The sequence below is a fragment of the Jatropha curcas genome, unplaced genomic scaffold, assembly GCF_041381405.1.
Source record: "Jatropha curcas cultivar XTBG-Jc1 unplaced genomic scaffold, XTBG_Jcur_1.0 HiC_scaffold_92_pilon, whole genome shotgun sequence".
In the NCBI taxonomy this organism is placed as follows: Eukaryota; Viridiplantae; Streptophyta; class Magnoliopsida; order Malpighiales; family Euphorbiaceae; genus Jatropha; species Jatropha curcas.
Genome location: NW_028322351.1, coordinates 2,994 through 22,069, shown reverse-complemented (window position 1 = coordinate 22,069; position 19,076 = coordinate 2,994). Strand labels below are relative to the sequence as shown.

Here is a 19,076-nt window from a genome sequence, read left to right as displayed (position 1 = left end):
GCATTCATTTAAATTTATTAAAAATATATATAATTATATCAATAATTATACATGAATAATTTATCTATGAAATTAGAATAAACCATCAATAATAGAGGGATGGAGTTGGTAAAAAATCATACGTACAAAGATTCCAAATAACATTAAAAAAGAATTCTTTAAAATATTTAAATAAAATTAATTAATTATAGAAATATAAAATTATAGTAATAAACAAACAACAAAAGATTCCCAAACGTAATTGGTTACCTGGATGAGGAAAGTATTGATTTTTGGGGGATTCTATTAGCATATTTACATCAATATGATAAATATTTTTTATTATTAATTTTTAATAATTGTTAAATTATGAAATAATGTGGCACCAACTCTTATTTAATAATTATGTCACTTTCAGAAATTATTTCGCAAGTCTAACCATCTTACGTCAAATATAAGATAAAAATACGTTGAACACAACAAATATATATAATTTATTTGTCATTCTCAATAATAAACTTACTTGTCATTGTTGTTACAGTTGCATTGACAAAAGTGGTGTTTTGTTAATTTATTTTTTAATAATTTCCACCGTTTCTAATGGATAACGACAACTTGTTTGAAAATGCTTTCATTATATTTCAATTAAAATATTTTATAAAATAATTTTAACATTATAAGTTAAATAAAAAAAGAAAAAGTTAAACGGCTAGTTAACAAGAAAAGATAGAGGTGGGCTCATTGGGGCCCAATTTAATAAGGCGATGGTTTAAAGGGCCCAAAGAATTATGGGCTTTTATAAATACGCGTTGTTTAGTTATAGTAATTATCAACATGTACTTGCTCCACTACTGCCTAAGTTAAAATTAAAAAGAAACCCTCACTAGAATTGAATTTTGCGTTTTAGGTTAATTGAAATTGAATTTGAATCAGGGTTGTGATAATTGTAATGAGTGCTGTAGTTTTTTATCCTAACGTGCAACTTTGTTGTGATAATTGTTGTTTGAGCAAGTCCTGTTAATGATGAGTTTGGATTGGAGGCCTAGTAGTGGCCATTTTGCCTTTGGAGAATGTTGATATGTTATAGAAGTGTTTATTGAAGTGTCTTTCTATTTGAGATTTGATAGTGTTGTGCCGAAATGCTGCCGAATTTTTTTCAATAAATTCAATATGTAGAATAGTACACTTACCTTTATATATTATATATATATATATATATATAATAACCTTTGTATTGAATAAATGAACTTAGTTATTTTACATTTATCTATAGTTCCCCCTTATTATAGAAATAACCTTAGTTAGTTATAAGTGTAACTTGAACATTACATTAGTGGCATGTTTTAAGGCTAGATAGACTAATGCAATTACATATAATTTACCCTTGATAAACACATTGTTAATTAGGTAACAAAAATGCAAAATAATCGAGATTGGATGTACTGGAGGTTCGAGGTCAATGGGATATTAAGACAAGAGTTCCTGCACGGATTGGAGGCGTTTATACAGTTTGCAGTTGGTAATCCCAGTTTTATGGATGGGAATAAGTTGAGGTGTCCATGTAATCACAAGAAGTGTCGAAATCGAGCCTTCTTAGACATCGATACAGTGAAACTTCATTTGTGCAAAAATGGGTTCGTGGAAAATTATTACGAATGGATACATCATGGTGAAGCTCGAGTTGCCAGTGGGTCAGGCCACTCCATTCCGGTAAGTTTAGAAGTTCAGCCTTATCAATTTCTGTATGGTAATCAATGCAATGATATGGTAATCGATGCGAGTAGAGTACAATTGATTGGGATAATATGGAGGAATCGCCAAATGTAGCAGCACAACAATTGTTTGACATGCTAAGTGCAGCTAACATTGAACTGTGGCCTGGATGCAAGAATCATTCAGTTCTGTCTGTTGTTGCACGATTACTACACATGAAAGCAGAGCACCATTTTTCAGAAAGGTGTTACGATGATTTTGTTCAGTTAGCAAAAGAAATGTTGCCTGAAGGCCATTCAATGGTTGATAATTTTTATCAGACAAAAAAATTAGTTCGGGGATTGGGACTACCGGTAGAAAAGATTGATTGCTGCCGTAATAATTGTATGATATTCTGGGGTGTTGACTCGGAATTCAGAGAATGCAAGTTTTGTAATCTTCCAAGATATCAACGGCGCGGTCAAGGGACTGGTAGAGTACAAAGGGAGAAGGCTTTCAAGAAGATGTATTATTTCCCTCTTGTTCCTCGCCTTCAAAGGTTATATGCATCAAAGGCGACAGCTGAACACATGACATGGCATGCTTTGCATGAATATGAGGATGGTATAATGACTCATCCGTCAGACTCTGAAGCGTGGAAACATTTTGATAACATTCATCCTCTGTTTGCTGCTGAAATAAGAAACGTGAGATTGGGGCTTTGTACTGATGGGTTTCAGCCGTTTGGCCAATCAGGACAACAATATTCATCATGGCCTATCATTGTCACACCATATAATCTACCACCGACAATGTGTATGAAAGATGAATATATGTTTTTGTGTGTTATTGTTCCTGGGCCTACTAATCCAAAACATAAAATTGATGTGTTTCTGCAGCCTTTGATGGCCGAACTTAATTATTTATGGGAATATGGGGTTCAAACATTCGATATTTCGACCAATCAGAATTTCATAATGCGAGCTGCTTTGCTTTGGACCATCAGTGATTTTCCAGCATTTGGAATGTTATCTGGGTGGAGTACGCTGGCAAATTGGCTTGTCCTCATTGCATGGAAAACACTAATGCATTTACACTAAAGAATGGAGGTAAACAATGTTGGTTTGATTGTCATCGCAAATTCTTACCAGAATCTCACCCTTGGAGGAGAAATCGACAATGCTTTAGAAAGAACACGACTATTGTTGAACCCCCTCCACCTGTGAAGTCTGGAGCAGAAATATTACAAGAAATTGAAGATTGGGGCTTATGAAAGTTAGAGTTGGGTGCAGATGAGGTAAATAAATAATTGGCAGGAATAGCGGGTGGAAAAAGCGAAGCATCTTCTGGGATTTGCCATACTGGAGTTCACTTCTTATTCGTCATAACCTTGATGTCATGCACATAGAAAAAAATGTGTTTGAAAATCTGTTCAACACTGTCATGAACATTGAAGGGAAAACCAAGGATAATGCAAAAGCAAGAGCGGACATGAAGGAAATTTGTCGTCGACCAGAACTCGAGCAACTGTACTTACTGGTAAGTTTCCGAAGGCATGTTATTGTTTAGATAAACCCCAAAGGCAATTATTGTGCGAATGGTTACGATCATTAAGGTTTCCAGATGGCTACTGTTCAAATATGGGTAGATGTGTGGACATGAGGAAGTACAGATTGTTTGGCATGAAAAGCCATGACTGCCATGTTTTCATGCAAAGATTGATTCCTGTGGCATTCCGGAATTATTACCAGGAAAAATTTGGGAAGCAATGACATTGAGTCTTTTTCAAGGAATTGACGATGACTGTTATCCGATGCGATGATATGGACCAATTAGCGCGAGAAATCCCAATTGTGATGTGCAAGTTGGAGCGAATTTTTCCACCCGGCTTCTTTGATTCTATGGAACATCTGCCGGTTCATTTGCCCTATGAATGTCGTTTAGCAGGACCGGTACAATATCGATGGATGTATCCATTTGAGAGGTGATTCACTAACATCTCATTCTAATGATTACATCATTTATTTGAACTTATACTTACATATTGGCATTGTACAATCACAGACACCTGCAGAAAATTAAAAAGAATGTGCGCAATAAGGCAAAGGTCGAGGGATCCATTTGCAATGCATATTTGGTTGAAGAAGCTTCCACATTCTGTTCGCACTACTTTGACCAACATGTTTTCACCAAGCATCGGAGAGTGCCACGTAACGATGACGGAGGAGATCGCGTTCAATCTGAGTTTGAAGGAAATCTAAAAATTTTCACCTACCCTGGGCGTACGATTGGTAAATCAAAAAAAGACGATTGACTGATGCAGAGATACAAGCGGCTCAAACCTATATTTTATTGAATTGCGAAGAGATCACACCATATGTACAGTAAGTATAAATAATGTAAACATTCTAACTTGATGTTGGCCGTTGTTAAAGTATACTTATGCTAATATGGTTCGTTCATAAATAGGGAATATATCAATCTTCTGCGGCTTCAAAATCTCAATTTGACTGATACTGCAGTTGATGCAAAGCTGGACACGGAATTTGCAGAATGGTTCAAATATTATGTAAGTTACTTTCAATGTACACAACACGGAATGTACATTTATTAAATTGACTCATGTCATTACTATTTCCCATAGGCTCGAAGCTCGGGAAGCGATATTCGTAACAGATTTATTACGGATCTGGCAAAGGGGCCATTACCGGTTGCTAATGCCTACTCTGGCTACTTTGTAAACGGTTACAAGTTTCACACTGAGGGTTATGGGAGAAGCAGAAAGACAATGAACAGCGGTGTGTGCATAAAGGGATCAAACTACAGTGACGTGTCAAACGATTTTTATGGGAAATTGGTTGAGGTTTTGGAGTTAGAATATCCAGGCCTACCAATGAAGTGCACAATCTTATTCAAATGTGAATGGTTTGATCCTACGCCAAACATTGGCACGAAGGTTCATCCTAAGTATAATCTGGTTGATATTAATCAAAGAAGAAGATATACAAAGTATGAACCGTTTGTTTTGGCAATGCAAGCTGCACAAGTGTACTATGTCCCATATCCATCGTTTAAACGAGATAGATGCGATTGGATGGCAGTGTGTAAAATCAAGGCTAGATCAGTTGTTCATGCACTTGAAACGAAACATCTTCTTCACTCGCAGTATCGGAGGCATTTCAAGAAGTTAGGGTTGAAACGCAACCGATGCAAGTTGTTGAAGATTTAACAGATAGGTTGGATGATGAAAGCCGATCTTATGTTGAAATAGGAGCATCAGATGATGAAGAGGAAGAAGATCAAATCATCATGGGTACCTCAGAAGACGAATATGAAGAAGAGGAAGCTGATGAAGAGGAGGAGGAAGCAGATGATATTGAAGACACTTAAAACTTAGAGCAATTTTACTGTTAGAAATTGATAAATGTATATGCAATTAATATTATTAATGAAGAATTTCAATGGTATTCACTTTGTTTACTCGTATTTACCACATGTTCTACAATTCATATAATTGTATAAATTCATTTTATCTAGGTTCTGATATCTGCAGTACAGATGGCTAGAGGCAGAGCGTTTGATTCTGACGCGTCCGGCAGTGGTTCGCGTGGAGGTCGTGTACCTGGACGCAGTGCCCGTGGACGAGTAGGGTCGATCCCTCGTCCTTCGTCAGGTACGTCTGGGGCTTCGTCATCTGCTCAGCGACCGGTACTGCCGCCATCACATCCTTCTTCAGGTACGTCTGGGGCTTCATCCTCTGCTCAGCGTCCAGTACTGCCGCCATCACAGCCTTCTGCTCCTTCCTCTTCTGCTCCTTCCTCTTCTACCCCCGTTTCTGGACCATTACAGACTCCAGCAGCTGCACAGTCACCCACTGTGCAAGGTAATCATAAATGTCATAACTGTCATTTTAATTATATATTAATTATCTAGAAATATAACATTTGTCATTTTTGCAGCTTCATCAGATCCACGTATCACCCTCAGTTTGGTAGCGGGACAGTAAGTACTTATTCAGATTTTCTGTAGGCATATTTTGTAATTATATTTTGTACTTGTTCATCTGTGATGCTTTCGTGTAATTATATTTCACTTCTGTTTTTTTTTTTCAGCATATATCCATCTTCTCGAGCAGCGAGGCAAATTTTGAAGATAATCAAGCTACAGCTGCATAAAGAAGGATACACATGGGATGCCGTACCACAAGAGGCGAGAGACTTTTATTGGGAGGAGTTCCAGGTACTCTTTGGTTTAAGTTATATCATCATTCAATGTTTACAATTCAAGATAAATCCTTAGTGTTTAAACGCTATATTTCATTTTTTTGCAGAAACATTTCATATGGGACGAGGCCATTACAGCTATGTTGAAAGTAGCCTGGGAGAAGATATGCGCCGATCGATACGCTGACTTCACGTATAGGATGAGAAAAAGCGGTAAGAAGCAGCAGTGCGTGTCTCAGGAGATATGGGAGAGCTGGCAAAAGGCTTGGGAGGATCCTGCATTCAAGAGAAAGCGGGAGATATTTGCACAAAACAGGCGCAGTGAGACTGGCGGTGATGGAGCAGGACCTTCGCGACACACAGGCGGATCTATATCTGCTATAGAGACAGCTCGATTATTAGTAAGTGACCTAGTCCATTTACAATACACTGATGTTTAATGAAAGTACATTATATATATTAATATATCATGAATAAAAATTTATTACAGGCTAAAGAATTAGGTCGTGAGCCCACACCGATGGAGGTGTTTACATACACTCACACGAAGGACCACGATCGTAATACCTTTGTCGACAGACGTGCGCTGAGCGTCAATGTAAGTAACAATGAATAATATTTACATTTACCCTCTAATCATTGCGAAGATGTACAAAGTTCAATATAATAAAGCTTGCAATTGCATTGATTAATTAATTTTTTATTTTCAGGAGAACTATACTACAGCTCGGGAGCGTATTGTTACTTCTCAGACCGATGAATCCGAAGCTGAGTCAAGAATTGACGAGGTAGCGCTTTATCTCGAGGCTGTAGGGGGCGAGAAGAAGAGGAAGGTATACGGCATCGGGTCTCAGGCATCACAGTTTTACACTGGCTCAGCAGCTCACGCTTCTACAGCCAGCGCAGCACCGCAGCCGGAGCACACTGGCTCACACTATGATGATGATATACGGGCTCAGCTTGCTGATCAGCAGAGACAGATTGCAGAGCTTAGAGCGCATGCTGCGGCTGTCCGGGAGGACCGTGCTGGTACTTCTTCCTCTGATCCTGCGCCTGCTACAGACCGACATGTTTCGACGTCTCAGCAGCACCACTATCGGCTCCTGATCCCGATGCTGCAGGCGATACCTTGCTCACCCCTCCTGGCGCTACATCACATCCAGCAGGTACTCCTCCCGGCGGTCCGACATCGGATCCTGCAGATGAGCAGCAGCATATATAGATTTGATTTCCGACCTTTTTTTTTTCATTTGTATTTTCATTTTTAATTTGTTCAGAACAATAAAAATTACATTTTTATACTATTCTTGAATTGCGTGTGTATATATGCATTTATGTCAACTTTCACAGGTGTAGAAAAATTTTGGTTTCAAATAATATTTAATTTTTTTATTCCCTTTTTCATTTTTGCGACCGATTTGCGACCGATTTGATACCAAAAAAAAATTTTTTGAATTTATAATTGCGACCGATATTCTGCGACCAAAGTTGCGACTGAATTTCCAATTAAACCACGACCAAAATTTGCGACCGCTTTTTCAATTTTGCGACCGACTTATCGGTCTCTAATTTGCGACCGATTTTCTCATCGGTCGCAATTAACATTTGCGACCAGTGATTTTGCGACCGACGTTTGTCGGTCGCAAATCGGTCGCAAAGTATAAATAGCGACCGATTTTTGCCATTTTGCGACCGATTTGTCGGTCGCAAAATGGCGTTTTTTTTGTAGTGAGATAGATTGGATGATGAAAGCTGATCTTATGTTGAAATAGAACCATCAGATGATGAAGAGGAAGAAGATCAAATCATCATGGGTTCCTCAGAAGACGAATATGAAGAAGAGGAAGCTGATGAAGAGGAGGAGGAAGCAGATGATATTCAAGACACTTAAAACTTAGAGTAATTTTACTGTTACAAATTGATAAATGTATATGTAATTAATATTATTAATGAAGAATTTCAATGGTATTAACTTTCTTTACTCATATTTACCACATGTTCTACAATTCATATAATTGTATAAATTCATTTTATCTAGGTTCTGATATCTGCAGTACAGATGGCTAGAGGCAGACCATTTGATTCTGACGCGTCCGGCAGTGGTTCGCGTGGAGGTCATGGCCCTGGACGCAATGCCCATGGACGAGGAGGGTCGATCCCTCGTCCTTCGTCAGGTACGTCTAGGGCTTCGTCATCTGCTCAGCGACCAGTACTGCCGCCATCACATCCTTCTTCAGGTACGTCTGGGGCTTCATCCTCTGCTCAGCGTCCAGTACTGCCACCATCACAGCCTTTTGCTCCTTCCTCTTCTGCTCCTTCCTCTTCTGGACCAGTACAGACTCCACCAGCTGCACAGTCACCTACTGTGCAAGGTAATCATAAATGTCATAACTGTCATTTTAATTATATATTAATTATCTAAAAATTTATAACATTTGTCATTTCTTTTGAAGCTTCATCAGATCCACGTATCACCCTCAGTTTGGTAGCGGGACAGTAAGTACTTATTCAAATTTTCTGCAGGCATATTTTGTAATTATATTTTGTACTTATTCATAACTGTGATGCTTTCGTGTAATTATATTTCACTTCTGTTTTTTTTTCAGCATATATCCATCTTCTCGAGCAGCGAGGCAAATTTTGAAGATAATCAAGCTACAGCTGCATAAAGAAGGATACACATGGGATGCCGTACCACAAGAGGCGAGAGACTTTTATTGGGAGGAGTTCCAGGTACTCTTTGGTTTAAGTTATATCATCATTCAATGTTTACAATTCAAGATATATCCTTAGTGTTTAAACGCTATAAGTGATCTAATTTTTTGCAGAAACATTTCATATGGGACGAGGCCATTACAGCTATGCTGAAAGTAGCCTGGGAGAAGATATGCGCCGATCGATACGCTGACTTCACCTATAGGATGAGAAGAAGCGGTAAGAAGCAGCAGTGCGTGTCTCAGGAGATATGGGAGAGCTGGCAAAAGGTTTGGGAGGATCCTGCATTCAAGAGAAAGTGGGAGATATTTGCACAAAACAGGCGCAGTGAGACTGGGGTGATGGAGCAGGACCTTCGCGACACACAGGCGAATCTATATCTGCTATAGAGACAGCTCGATTATTAGTAAGTGAACTAGTCCCTTTACAAGAAACTGATGTTTAATGAAAGGACACTAATATATTAATATATCATGCATAAAAATTCATTACTGGCTAAAGAATTAGGTCGTGAGCCCACACCGATGGAGGTGTTTACATACACTCACACGAAGGACCACGATCGTAATACCTTTGTCGACAGACGTGCGCTGAGCGTCAATGTAAGTAACAATGAATAATATTTACATTTACCCTCTAATCATTGCGAAGATGTATAAAGTTGAATATAGTAAAGCTTGCAATTGCATTGATTAATTAATTTTTTGTTTTCAGGAGAACTATACTACAGCTCGGGAGCATATTGTTACTTCTCAGATCGATGAATCCGAAGCTGAGTCAAGAATTGACGAGGTAGCGTTTTATCTCGAGGCTGTAGGGGGCGAGAAGAAGAGGAAGGTATACGGCATCGGGTCTCAGGCATCACAGTTTTACACTGGCTCAGCAGCTCATGCTTCTACAGCCAGCGCAGCACGACAGCCGGAGCACAGTGACTCGCACTGTGATGATGATATACGGGCTCAGCTTGCTGATCAACAGAGACAGATTGCAGAGCTTAGAGCGCATGTGATGCGGCTGTCCGGTGAGCACCGTGCTGGTACTTCTCCCTCTGATCTTGCGCCTGCTACAGACCGACATGTTTCGACGTCTCAGCAGCAGCCACTATCGGCTCCTGATCCCGATGCTGCAAATGATACCTTGGTCACACCTCCTGGCGCTACATCACATCCAGCAGGTACTCCTCCCGGCGATCCGACATCGGGAGATCTGACATCGGATCCTGCAGATGAGCAGCAGCATATATAGATTTGATTTTGGACATTTTTATTTTTTCATTTGTATTTTCATATTTTAATTTGTTCAGAACAATAAAAGTTACATTTTTATACTGTTCTTGAATAGGTTGTGTGATATATATGCATTTATGTCAACTTTCACAGGTGCAGAAAAATTTTGGTTTCAAAATAATATTTTATTTTTTAAATTTTTTTTTCCATTTTTGCGACCGATTTGCGATCGATTTGATACCAAAGTAAAAATTATGAATTTATAATTTGCGACCGATTTGCGACCGATTGAAAAAAATTGCGACCGATATTCTGCGACCAAATTTGCGACTGAATTTCCAATTAAACCACGACCAAAAATTGCGACCGATTATTCAATTTTGCGACCGATTTTATCGGTATCTAATTTGCGACCGATTGTCTCATCGGTCGCAAAATTATTTTGCGACCAGTATTTTTGCGATCGACGATCGTCGGTCGCAAATCGGTCGCTAAATCAAATTAGCGACCGATATTTGCCATTTTGCGATCGATTGGTCGGTCGCAAAATGGCGTTTTTTTTGTAGTGATATTTTCAAGACCACACCATTTAGGTAACTTTTTTTCACACATTTTGTAAATTGCTCTCTCTTTTCTGTATATCTTAATTTTCATTGTAAACTAATAGAAAGAATTATTAAAATTAGAGTAATCTGATAATATAAAACTAATTTGATTAAATTTTTTTATGATTTAAATGGTTTAGTTATTTCTTTAATTATTATGCAAAAATCTTAAACAACATGTGAAGACACATAAAGGAAGAGCATCTCCTATGCTAACGTGAATTACTCTTATTAATTGCCACATTAGAAAAATGAAAAGATTTTTAAAAAAATGGAAAGATTTTTTAAAAAATACTTTTCAACGTTAATGTCTATTTAATATGGCAAACTGAGTATCAAAAAATAAAAAAATATTGTCTACCATACCTTCTATATTTTTAGAGAGTCTCTAGGCAATGTGAAAATTTGTGGGCTTGGAAAAGAACAGTAAAAAGAAGATGGAAGAGAATTCAAAACTAATACATTAGAGAGAGATTTTAAAAATTCAATTTCTATAATAAACATTCAAATACATCACCATTCACACCTTCTATTTTATTTGACAAATCACTCACAATTCACATTAGCATTGGAGATGCTCTAAGTAATAAGTAGGATACATATACCATTTTTGCTTTAAACTTCAATTTGTGATTTGTAGATTTTGAGAATTACAATCCCTTCAAAGAAAAAAGTCCACTAAAAACTTCCACAAAACCTTTTGTAGCATACACAACCTTAATTAACTAGTCAATGGAATAGACAATTTTTTTGAAGGTTTCCAAGTTGTCCCGGAAAAGAGGTACAAATGTATCTATGCTTCCACCACCAATGAAGGAAGGTTGAAGAAAAAACATTCCCTCAAGTGGATAATAAGAAGGCATAAATAGATAAGGGCTTCCTCCTCCAAAATCAAGCTCATAAAATGGGAACCTCACCCAACTATCAACTTCCAAATCAGGGTATAAAGTAGATTTATCTATATCCGCAGTTGAAACTAGCTCTTCCTCTTTGATCATCTCCTTGCAGCTAGCGAAGTCTATGAATGACTTAAAATAGTTATCGTTTATATTTGCAATGGCGTCATGAATGAGCTTGGCTGCATAAGCTAATGGCTCATCTAGTAGGTCTTTAACCCTAGAACTTGGAAATGCCCATAGCACCAGATTGCCATAGTACTCATCAGGCACTCTTGGATTCATTCGTCTGCGACCATTGATTGAAATTTTCACACGGGTTGTTTTAAACCCATTGACTCCTCGAGACTTTGTTATCACTCTCCATAGATGAGCAACCAAGCTCTCAAAAGTAGTATAGGGCTTGAGATTATTATTGTTTTCTGAAACTTTGGCTTTGAGCTTGGAAAGAAAATCCATTGTGAAATGAACTTTATGGATAACAATGTCATCTACAAGGTCATTATTATCGTTGTGAAAAGCCTTAACCAGCTTCTTACTTTCAAATTCAAATCCTCTGTGTTCGAACTCGATAATCGGAGGATTTCTAGGAACGAAAAAGGTTCCATCAAGAATAGGAAGAGGATCTATATCAAGTCCTCTAGTAGCCTTTCCCCAGGCAAAAAAATTGCAACCAGATTGTGCATCAGTTATCTTGTGATGGGATGTGTAGCCAATAATTAATGAACCACAATTGAACCTTGTGAGTTGAATTTGCAATAGCTCCTCTACACCTTTCGTGGTAGGGTGAAGACCAAGTAATTCTGGAGATGAATGTAATGGCATGAACTGATCGAGATTGCCATCGACAGATGCCTCAACTAGCTTCACTCCTTTGTCATTAAGAAAAATAACAGGGTCACCATTTTCGTCTTCTCCAAATCTTCCTGCCAACACTCTATATTTTGATAAAACGATTTGGAGGCCATGCTCAAAGGTTGCATTTGATGGTGTAGGTGGACGATAAGCAAAAATGACAGCCATGTGGGTGTTGTATGTGAATTTATCAAACACACTCAGAGGAATGTACTGTGAGGTTGAAGGAGGGATATCATTGCCTTCAAAAATTGGCTTAACAGGTTTTGTACTCATTATTTTCACATCCATGGTGATTAATGCTTAGTTAAGCTAGCTGTATGTAAGAGAGAAGAAGATTTGTTTGGAGAAGGATTAGGCGAGGCCCTATATATAGGAAATGAAACTGAAGGCATTCCCCATATTGCCCATTACCTATATACTTGTTATTTTTAGGTCATGGGTCAAAAAAATAATAATAAAAGCTAAATGCTAAACATTGTGGTGTTTAAAAAATTATAAAGCTATGTTACCGATATGCTTAAAACCGAGATTTTTTTTTTTAAAGGGTAAAACCTAGATTCTTATAGCAAAAGAAGGTTTCTTTTTTAGATAAAAATTATTTGAACTCATTAATTTGGATATTTGGGTTATATAATGCAAGATTAAGCAATGTCAATTTTGTCATTTGCAATCCAATTTGAGTCAATCCAAAGTAGGTGGTTTTATACAACGAATGAATTTAAAACGTACATGCCATATATGGCAATAGTAATCATAAAAAAAAAAAACTATATCTTGACATACCATATTTAAATTTTTTTTCTTTTTTGAAAGATATCTTGACATACTTATTGGTTCATTACGTTGTAACTATAAACTTCCATTTGTGGTTTGGTGAAGAGATAAGAATTTTCCTTTTAATATGTAAAACTAGATTTCTTAATAAATGGTATATATCTAAGGGAAACCCAATATATATGCATTTAGTTAACGAACTTGCTTTGCACTTGTAGTTCATATACATGATTTCTATTTGAATTCAAATATTAATCCTTAGTAACGTTCCTCTTTTTTTATTAAATTTTGATATTTGCAATATATTTTTCATTTTTAATATTAGATACAAATATTAGTCATGATCAAAAATTGGCTCAAAATTTTTGTATGTAACTTTATCGAACATAGATAGAAGAATGTAGCGTGAGGTTGGAGGAGGGATATCATTGCCTTCAAAAATTGGTTTATGGTGTTTGTACTCAGTATTTTCACATCCATCGTTTGTTGTATTTGGTTATTCTTATGTTTAGTTAAGCTAGCTATATCTATAATCGATAACATATATAAATACGGGAATATGGAATAATGAAATTTTTTTAATATTTTTAGTAAAATTTTATATATTCTATAATATTCTTAGTCATCGCCAATTAAAATATTTTAATTTAAATATATAATATTTGAAATTTGATTTATCTAAAAAAATTAAATTAAAATGATTAGATATTTTAATTAATTAATATGGATTATCTAAAAATTTTTAATTAATATGATTATTCATTTCAATTAATTAATTTAATCAACATGATTTATCTAAAATAATCAAAATAATATAATTATCCACTTTAATTAATTGATTTAATTAATATGATATATTAAAAAATTAATAACTTTGACTAATAAAATAATAAATATCTTAGAAATTTCTAAAATTTAATTAATTAATATTAATTAATATTTATGAATAAATCTAATCAATATACACATGATTTTATATATATATATATATAATATATATATATAATATATATATATATTATATATATATATCAAAATATTAGATATATTTAAATCTATATTAGATTTAAATATATTAGTTGAAAAGATATATTAGATATATTACATTTAAATTTAGATATATTAGATTTAAATCAAAATAATTTTGAGATATTAGATATATCTAATATATATATATATATACATATATTTTGTCACGACCATTTCCATAGACCGGACCGGCACTAGGACCTGGGTGGGTTTAAAGCCCCCGAAACCCGTAGTAAGCCTGTATTATCTAAAAACTCGCATTCTATTCACAATTGTGGATTCAGGCCCAATAATTTATTTCACAAATATATCCAAAGTACAATTCATATAATAAATGTCTATACTCAATTTATTCATTTACAACCAAGTTAGAATACAATTGCGAAACTCTACTCCATAATTCACTAACCTTTGCATTTACGTATTCAATACAATGATTATTACTCCTATCGACCCGTATCTCGTTCGTTCGATTGGACTCCAGGATTCTTCTTTCCATCTACTACCAGGGGAGATTGGAGGGGGGGTGAGTACTAAACTCAGTGAGTAGGATTAGATAACCCTCTCACCCCACACAATCACACAAATGCTAACATATATATATATTGTTTCTATGTGTTCACCCGTTTAGTTATTTGATCATGCAGTTTCACACAAATGGCAATACAACAGCAATCACAATTATTATCACCTTCATATAATCATATCACGTGGAAATTAGTCAATGGAGTCACCTAAACCCGATGAGCCGTCCTCACACATGGCCCATCACTCACATGTGCACCAGGGAGCCAATCTCCCATTCTGGCTGGCCGGTATAATCCTCACACGACAGGTCCTCTCATTATTTTGCCAATCTCTCTCTTTTCTTTTTCTCTTTATATATATATATATATATATATATATATATACCAACAGGAGGCAACTTGGTCGTCTCCATCAAATAGAGATCCTCAGGCACTCAAAACAGGAGGCCACCCTGCGAGCTGCGATCAGATCTAAATTATCAGGTGCGCCTAAATAAAGAAGCCAACCTGGTAATGGTAACGGTAACGGTAACGGTAGGTGCACATGGGGGCGCCGATCTCCCATTTACCCGGCTAATCATAATTAGGATCCATATAACGGTAACGGTCTCACAAACCCATGGTGACCCACTTCATCCCAATTCCACACAAACAAGGCGCAACAATATCACATTCACAGATAATCAAGCAATATTTAATATCAACAAATAGTGCATCACAATATGGCAATAATGCATGATAACATTTAGCCGTGAATGCATGAATGCAGTCGGATGAGGCGAATTATCTAACACTACTCACAGTTCTTGTTGTCCTTAAAAGGACTGCCTTTCTTATTGTGCGCTTCCAGTCTTTGTCTTCCCATTCCGACACTTTATAAGTATCTATATAATAAGAAAATTCTAAATAAGAATTCTAATTTGGGAAGCAGTTTACATTCATTATTTGTTTTCGTTACCCGTCGGTTCATTAACTTATCAAACTAAAATGTATATCTATAGTGTTTCTTTATTTGATTTATTATTATTATTAATGATAAATATTGATCATATTATTCATAACTAAAATATATAATTTATTAAACTATATATAAATTCACTATTCTTGTTTATTTATTTATTTGTTTATATCAAAATTAATGTAATTAATCATACTTAACGATATTACGAAAATCTTTGTTATCCATTAACTACCTTGAAGTCCGATTCTATAATCGATGTTCATATACTTCACTTATCTATATCTAAATTCATAATCTCCAATTTTTACTAATTCAATTAACCTTATATTCAATTAATTAATTAATTCAAGTTTTGAAATTTATACCAAAAATAAGCAACTAGGCCTTACAATGTACCGATCAAAAATCGGATTTGATTTTCGTGATCCGCCCGAAAAGGAGATCATTCTGCCTCTCGGAGTCCTCGCCGGACCGCCACCGTTGATGCCGTGCAAGGTGGCCGGAAACATCAAACCGCCCAGAAATTCACAACAATCACACCACTCGACTCAAAATTCACCAAGGATTCCATTTCTAGTGTTAATTTAGTGAGATCGGTCCTCTAATAGGCTGGATCGGGCCCGACAGTTGCTTGGTGTCGGGCGTTAATGGTGGTTTTGCCACTCAAGCTTTGTAGTCAGAATTAGCGGAGGAAAAACACTCACAAGGTGAAGGTGACTCGATCGACGCCTATCCCTTGCACTGACGTCGCCGAAATTGCCCGATCTCGCCCGAGGAGCTGCTGCGTCGCTAAGAAGGAGAGGAGACCATGTTCACGCTATTGGAGGTCCGATCGAAGTGAGAGAAGGCTGGAAAATGGGTCAGCGACTCCAGGGAAGTCGATCGCCCCTCCTGCTCGCTGAATGGTGGCCGGAAACGAGAAGGAGACGGATGAGGGAGGGGGTGCACGACTGGAGAAGAAGAAGGAGAGAAGAAAAGAAAAGAAAGAAAGTATGTCGGTTTCTAGATCATTCCGGTTCAATTTGAACCGGTTTGGTCTGATTCAATGATTTGGCTCGATTCTTGCTCGGTTTGTAGGTTTTTCACTTGGTTTTCGGGTTATTCTTGTGATTTTCAAAAATCAATTTAATTCCCCGGTCCAGATTGATTTATTTTGATTGTTTTAGTAATGATATTTGATCTTAAGATAATTAATAAATTAATCACTGGTGTTTCATATTATTTCTTGAAAATTTTAATTGTTCTCAAATCGAAAATTTCCAAATAATCTATTTTGGGCTTGGGCTCAATTCGATAATTTGGGCTCGAATTGAGACCATATTACATTTGCAGCCCACGCAGCCAAAATTTACGATTTTTAATTTAATAAAAATTCAAAAGTTTTAAAAATAAAAATTCGGGGTATAATATATATATATATATATATATATATATATATATATATATATAATATATATATATATATAGATATATATATCTTTATATATATATTAGATATAGATATCAGATATCTAATATATCTAATATAGATATCCATATTATATATATATATCTTATTAGATAGCAGAGGTACCTAAGGATCCAAACACACAACTCATTCTCTATCTCAGATTCATACATGGTGTCAAGGACAGACCACAGGCTCATTCATAGACAAAGCTATATGGAGTTTCAAACAAGTTCCAAAAATTAAGGTTTTCTTATGGAAACTTTTCCACAGAAGTCTAGTTGTGCCTGACAATTTACGGAAGATAGGGTTCCACCTACCCACCCAATGCCCTTTTTGCAAGAAAGACGAAGCTACCAATAACCATATGTTTTATCATGTACAAAAGTTATAGCAATATGGTTCTTCTTTGCTGATATTTTGGACTTGCAGATAATACCAGCTAATAACTATCACCAGCTATGCATGCTATGGTGGCTACAAGCAGGGGAGAAAGACATTGTCAAAATCATAAGGGGTGTGCTACCAGGAATTATTACTTGGCTCATATGGAAAACATATAACAACATCACTCATGGTGAGGAACAATTCAATCAGAACAGGCTGATACAGGAAATTACATGGATGACTTACCATTGGGCAATGACTCTTGAGCATTCCCGACTAGCCCAAAATCACGACAGACTAATTCTTGCAAAGCTTACTCCCCAATATCACCTACACATTTCGGATAGAATTATTAGAGTCAGTTGGGTACCACCAGACAAAAATAAACTTAAAATCAATACAGATGGAGTGATGGGAAGAAATGGAGGGGTTGGCGCTGCGATCGTTAGGGATTACCAAGGAAGATTCATAGCTGGTCTATCTTTCAAAATTGACGCTTCACACTCGCTAGATTTGGAGACGGAAGCTACATTCAAGGAGCTCTCTGGGCAATTAACCTAGGTGAAAATCAATGCTTGGAGACTGACTCTATGGATTTGAAGAAACGGACTGAAATGGCGAATGATAACTGGGTCTTCAAAAAATTGCTGGTGGAGCATCACATTCACATTCAACATATTTTTAGAGAAGGGAACCAAGCTGCACACCATTTAGCTTCATTGTCTCTTAAACATAATTTGTACACAATTTTTATTACATTCTCAAGTTTGCCCAAACTAGTTAGGGGCTATTCTTACCGATGTATCTTCTCCTATTTTTCGATATCAATAAAATATATATTTCATATATATATATATATATCTATATATTATATATATATAATATATATATAATATATATATATATATATTATAATATATATTAGATCTATTATATTTAAATATATTAGATTTAAATCAAAATATTAGTTGAAAAATATTAGATTTCTATATATATAAATCTAATCATATATATATATATATATATATATATATATATATATATCTATAATCTAATATATTTAAATCTAATAGATCTAATATATATTAGATATATATCTAATAAAGATATATATATATATATATATATATAGATCGGAAAAAAATATCATTAAGGATTCCAATTTGATTAGTTGAAAATTATAAAGTAATTTAATTTTAATTAGTCGTACTAATTTTCTATTTACGTCAAATATATCGAATGAAATAAGAAATTATACTATATACTATATAAGGTATACATTAAGTATGCTTAGAATATAATATTTTGAAAAAAAAAATTAATTTTATTAGTTGAAAAAATAAAGATAATTTAATTTTGATTGGTAAATTGATTTCTATTTTAAATCTAAATTTATTGGATAAACTAAAAATTGTATTATATACTAAATAAGGTATATTAAATATGGTAAGATATAATATCTTTTATGATTTTAATTTTATTTTTTAAAAAATAAAGATAATTTAATTTTGTTTGGTTATATTATATTATAAGATATGTATTAAACATAAGATTCAAATATGTTTACTAATTGATAGAATAAATAATAAATCAGGGTAATGTGTAAATCTATTAAATGTATTTAATATAGACAACTATACTTAACATCACAAAATCAACGAAGAATTTGTAACGTTCGGTCAAAGGATGCATTGCAAAGGTCAAAGGAAGCATTTAAGATACCTAGAGAGTACTTGATAGCTTTTTCTCCGAGGACA

The 19,076-nt window shown here is 35.3% G+C and overlaps 1 protein-coding gene and 3 long non-coding RNA genes across 5 annotated transcripts; 2 read left to right on the top strand and 2 right to left on the bottom strand.

Annotated features, from left to right (window-relative positions):
* Positions 1-5,389: 5,389 nt before the first annotated feature.
* On the top strand, positions 5,390-5,904 carry LOC149492159 (uncharacterized). Its single transcript, XR_016319103.1, has 3 exons — positions 5,390-5,554; positions 5,631-5,673; positions 5,784-5,904. It is a non-coding gene; the product is annotated as an uncharacterized LOC149492159 (long non-coding RNA).
* A 2,281-nt stretch (positions 5,905-8,185) lies between these two features.
* On the top strand, positions 8,186-8,621 carry LOC149492158 (uncharacterized). The gene is made up of 3 exons (XR_016319102.1): positions 8,186-8,266; positions 8,348-8,390; positions 8,501-8,621. It is a non-coding gene; the product is annotated as an uncharacterized LOC149492158 (long non-coding RNA).
* Positions 8,622-10,914: 2,293 nt separating this feature from the next.
* Positions 10,915-12,517, bottom strand: LOC149492157 (agmatine coumaroyltransferase-2-like). Its single transcript, XM_089716843.1, has one exon. The coding sequence runs from the start codon at positions 12,480-12,482 to the stop codon at positions 11,166-11,168; it is 1,317 nt and encodes a 438-aa protein (XP_089572969.1). The 5' UTR covers positions 12,483-12,517; the 3' UTR covers positions 10,915-11,165.
* Positions 12,518-14,305: 1,788 nt separating this feature from the next.
* LOC149492156 (uncharacterized) lies at positions 14,306-16,120 on the bottom strand. 2 transcript variants are annotated; one of them, XR_016319104.1, is made up of 3 exons: positions 15,875-16,120; positions 15,326-15,408; positions 14,306-14,499 (listed from the first exon to the last, which is right to left on the bottom strand). It is a non-coding gene; the product is annotated as an uncharacterized LOC149492156 (long non-coding RNA). The 2 variants fall into 2 exon arrangements; XR_016319105.1 differs by having other exon boundaries at positions 14,306-14,496.
* Positions 16,121-19,076: the final 2,956 nt, after the last annotated feature.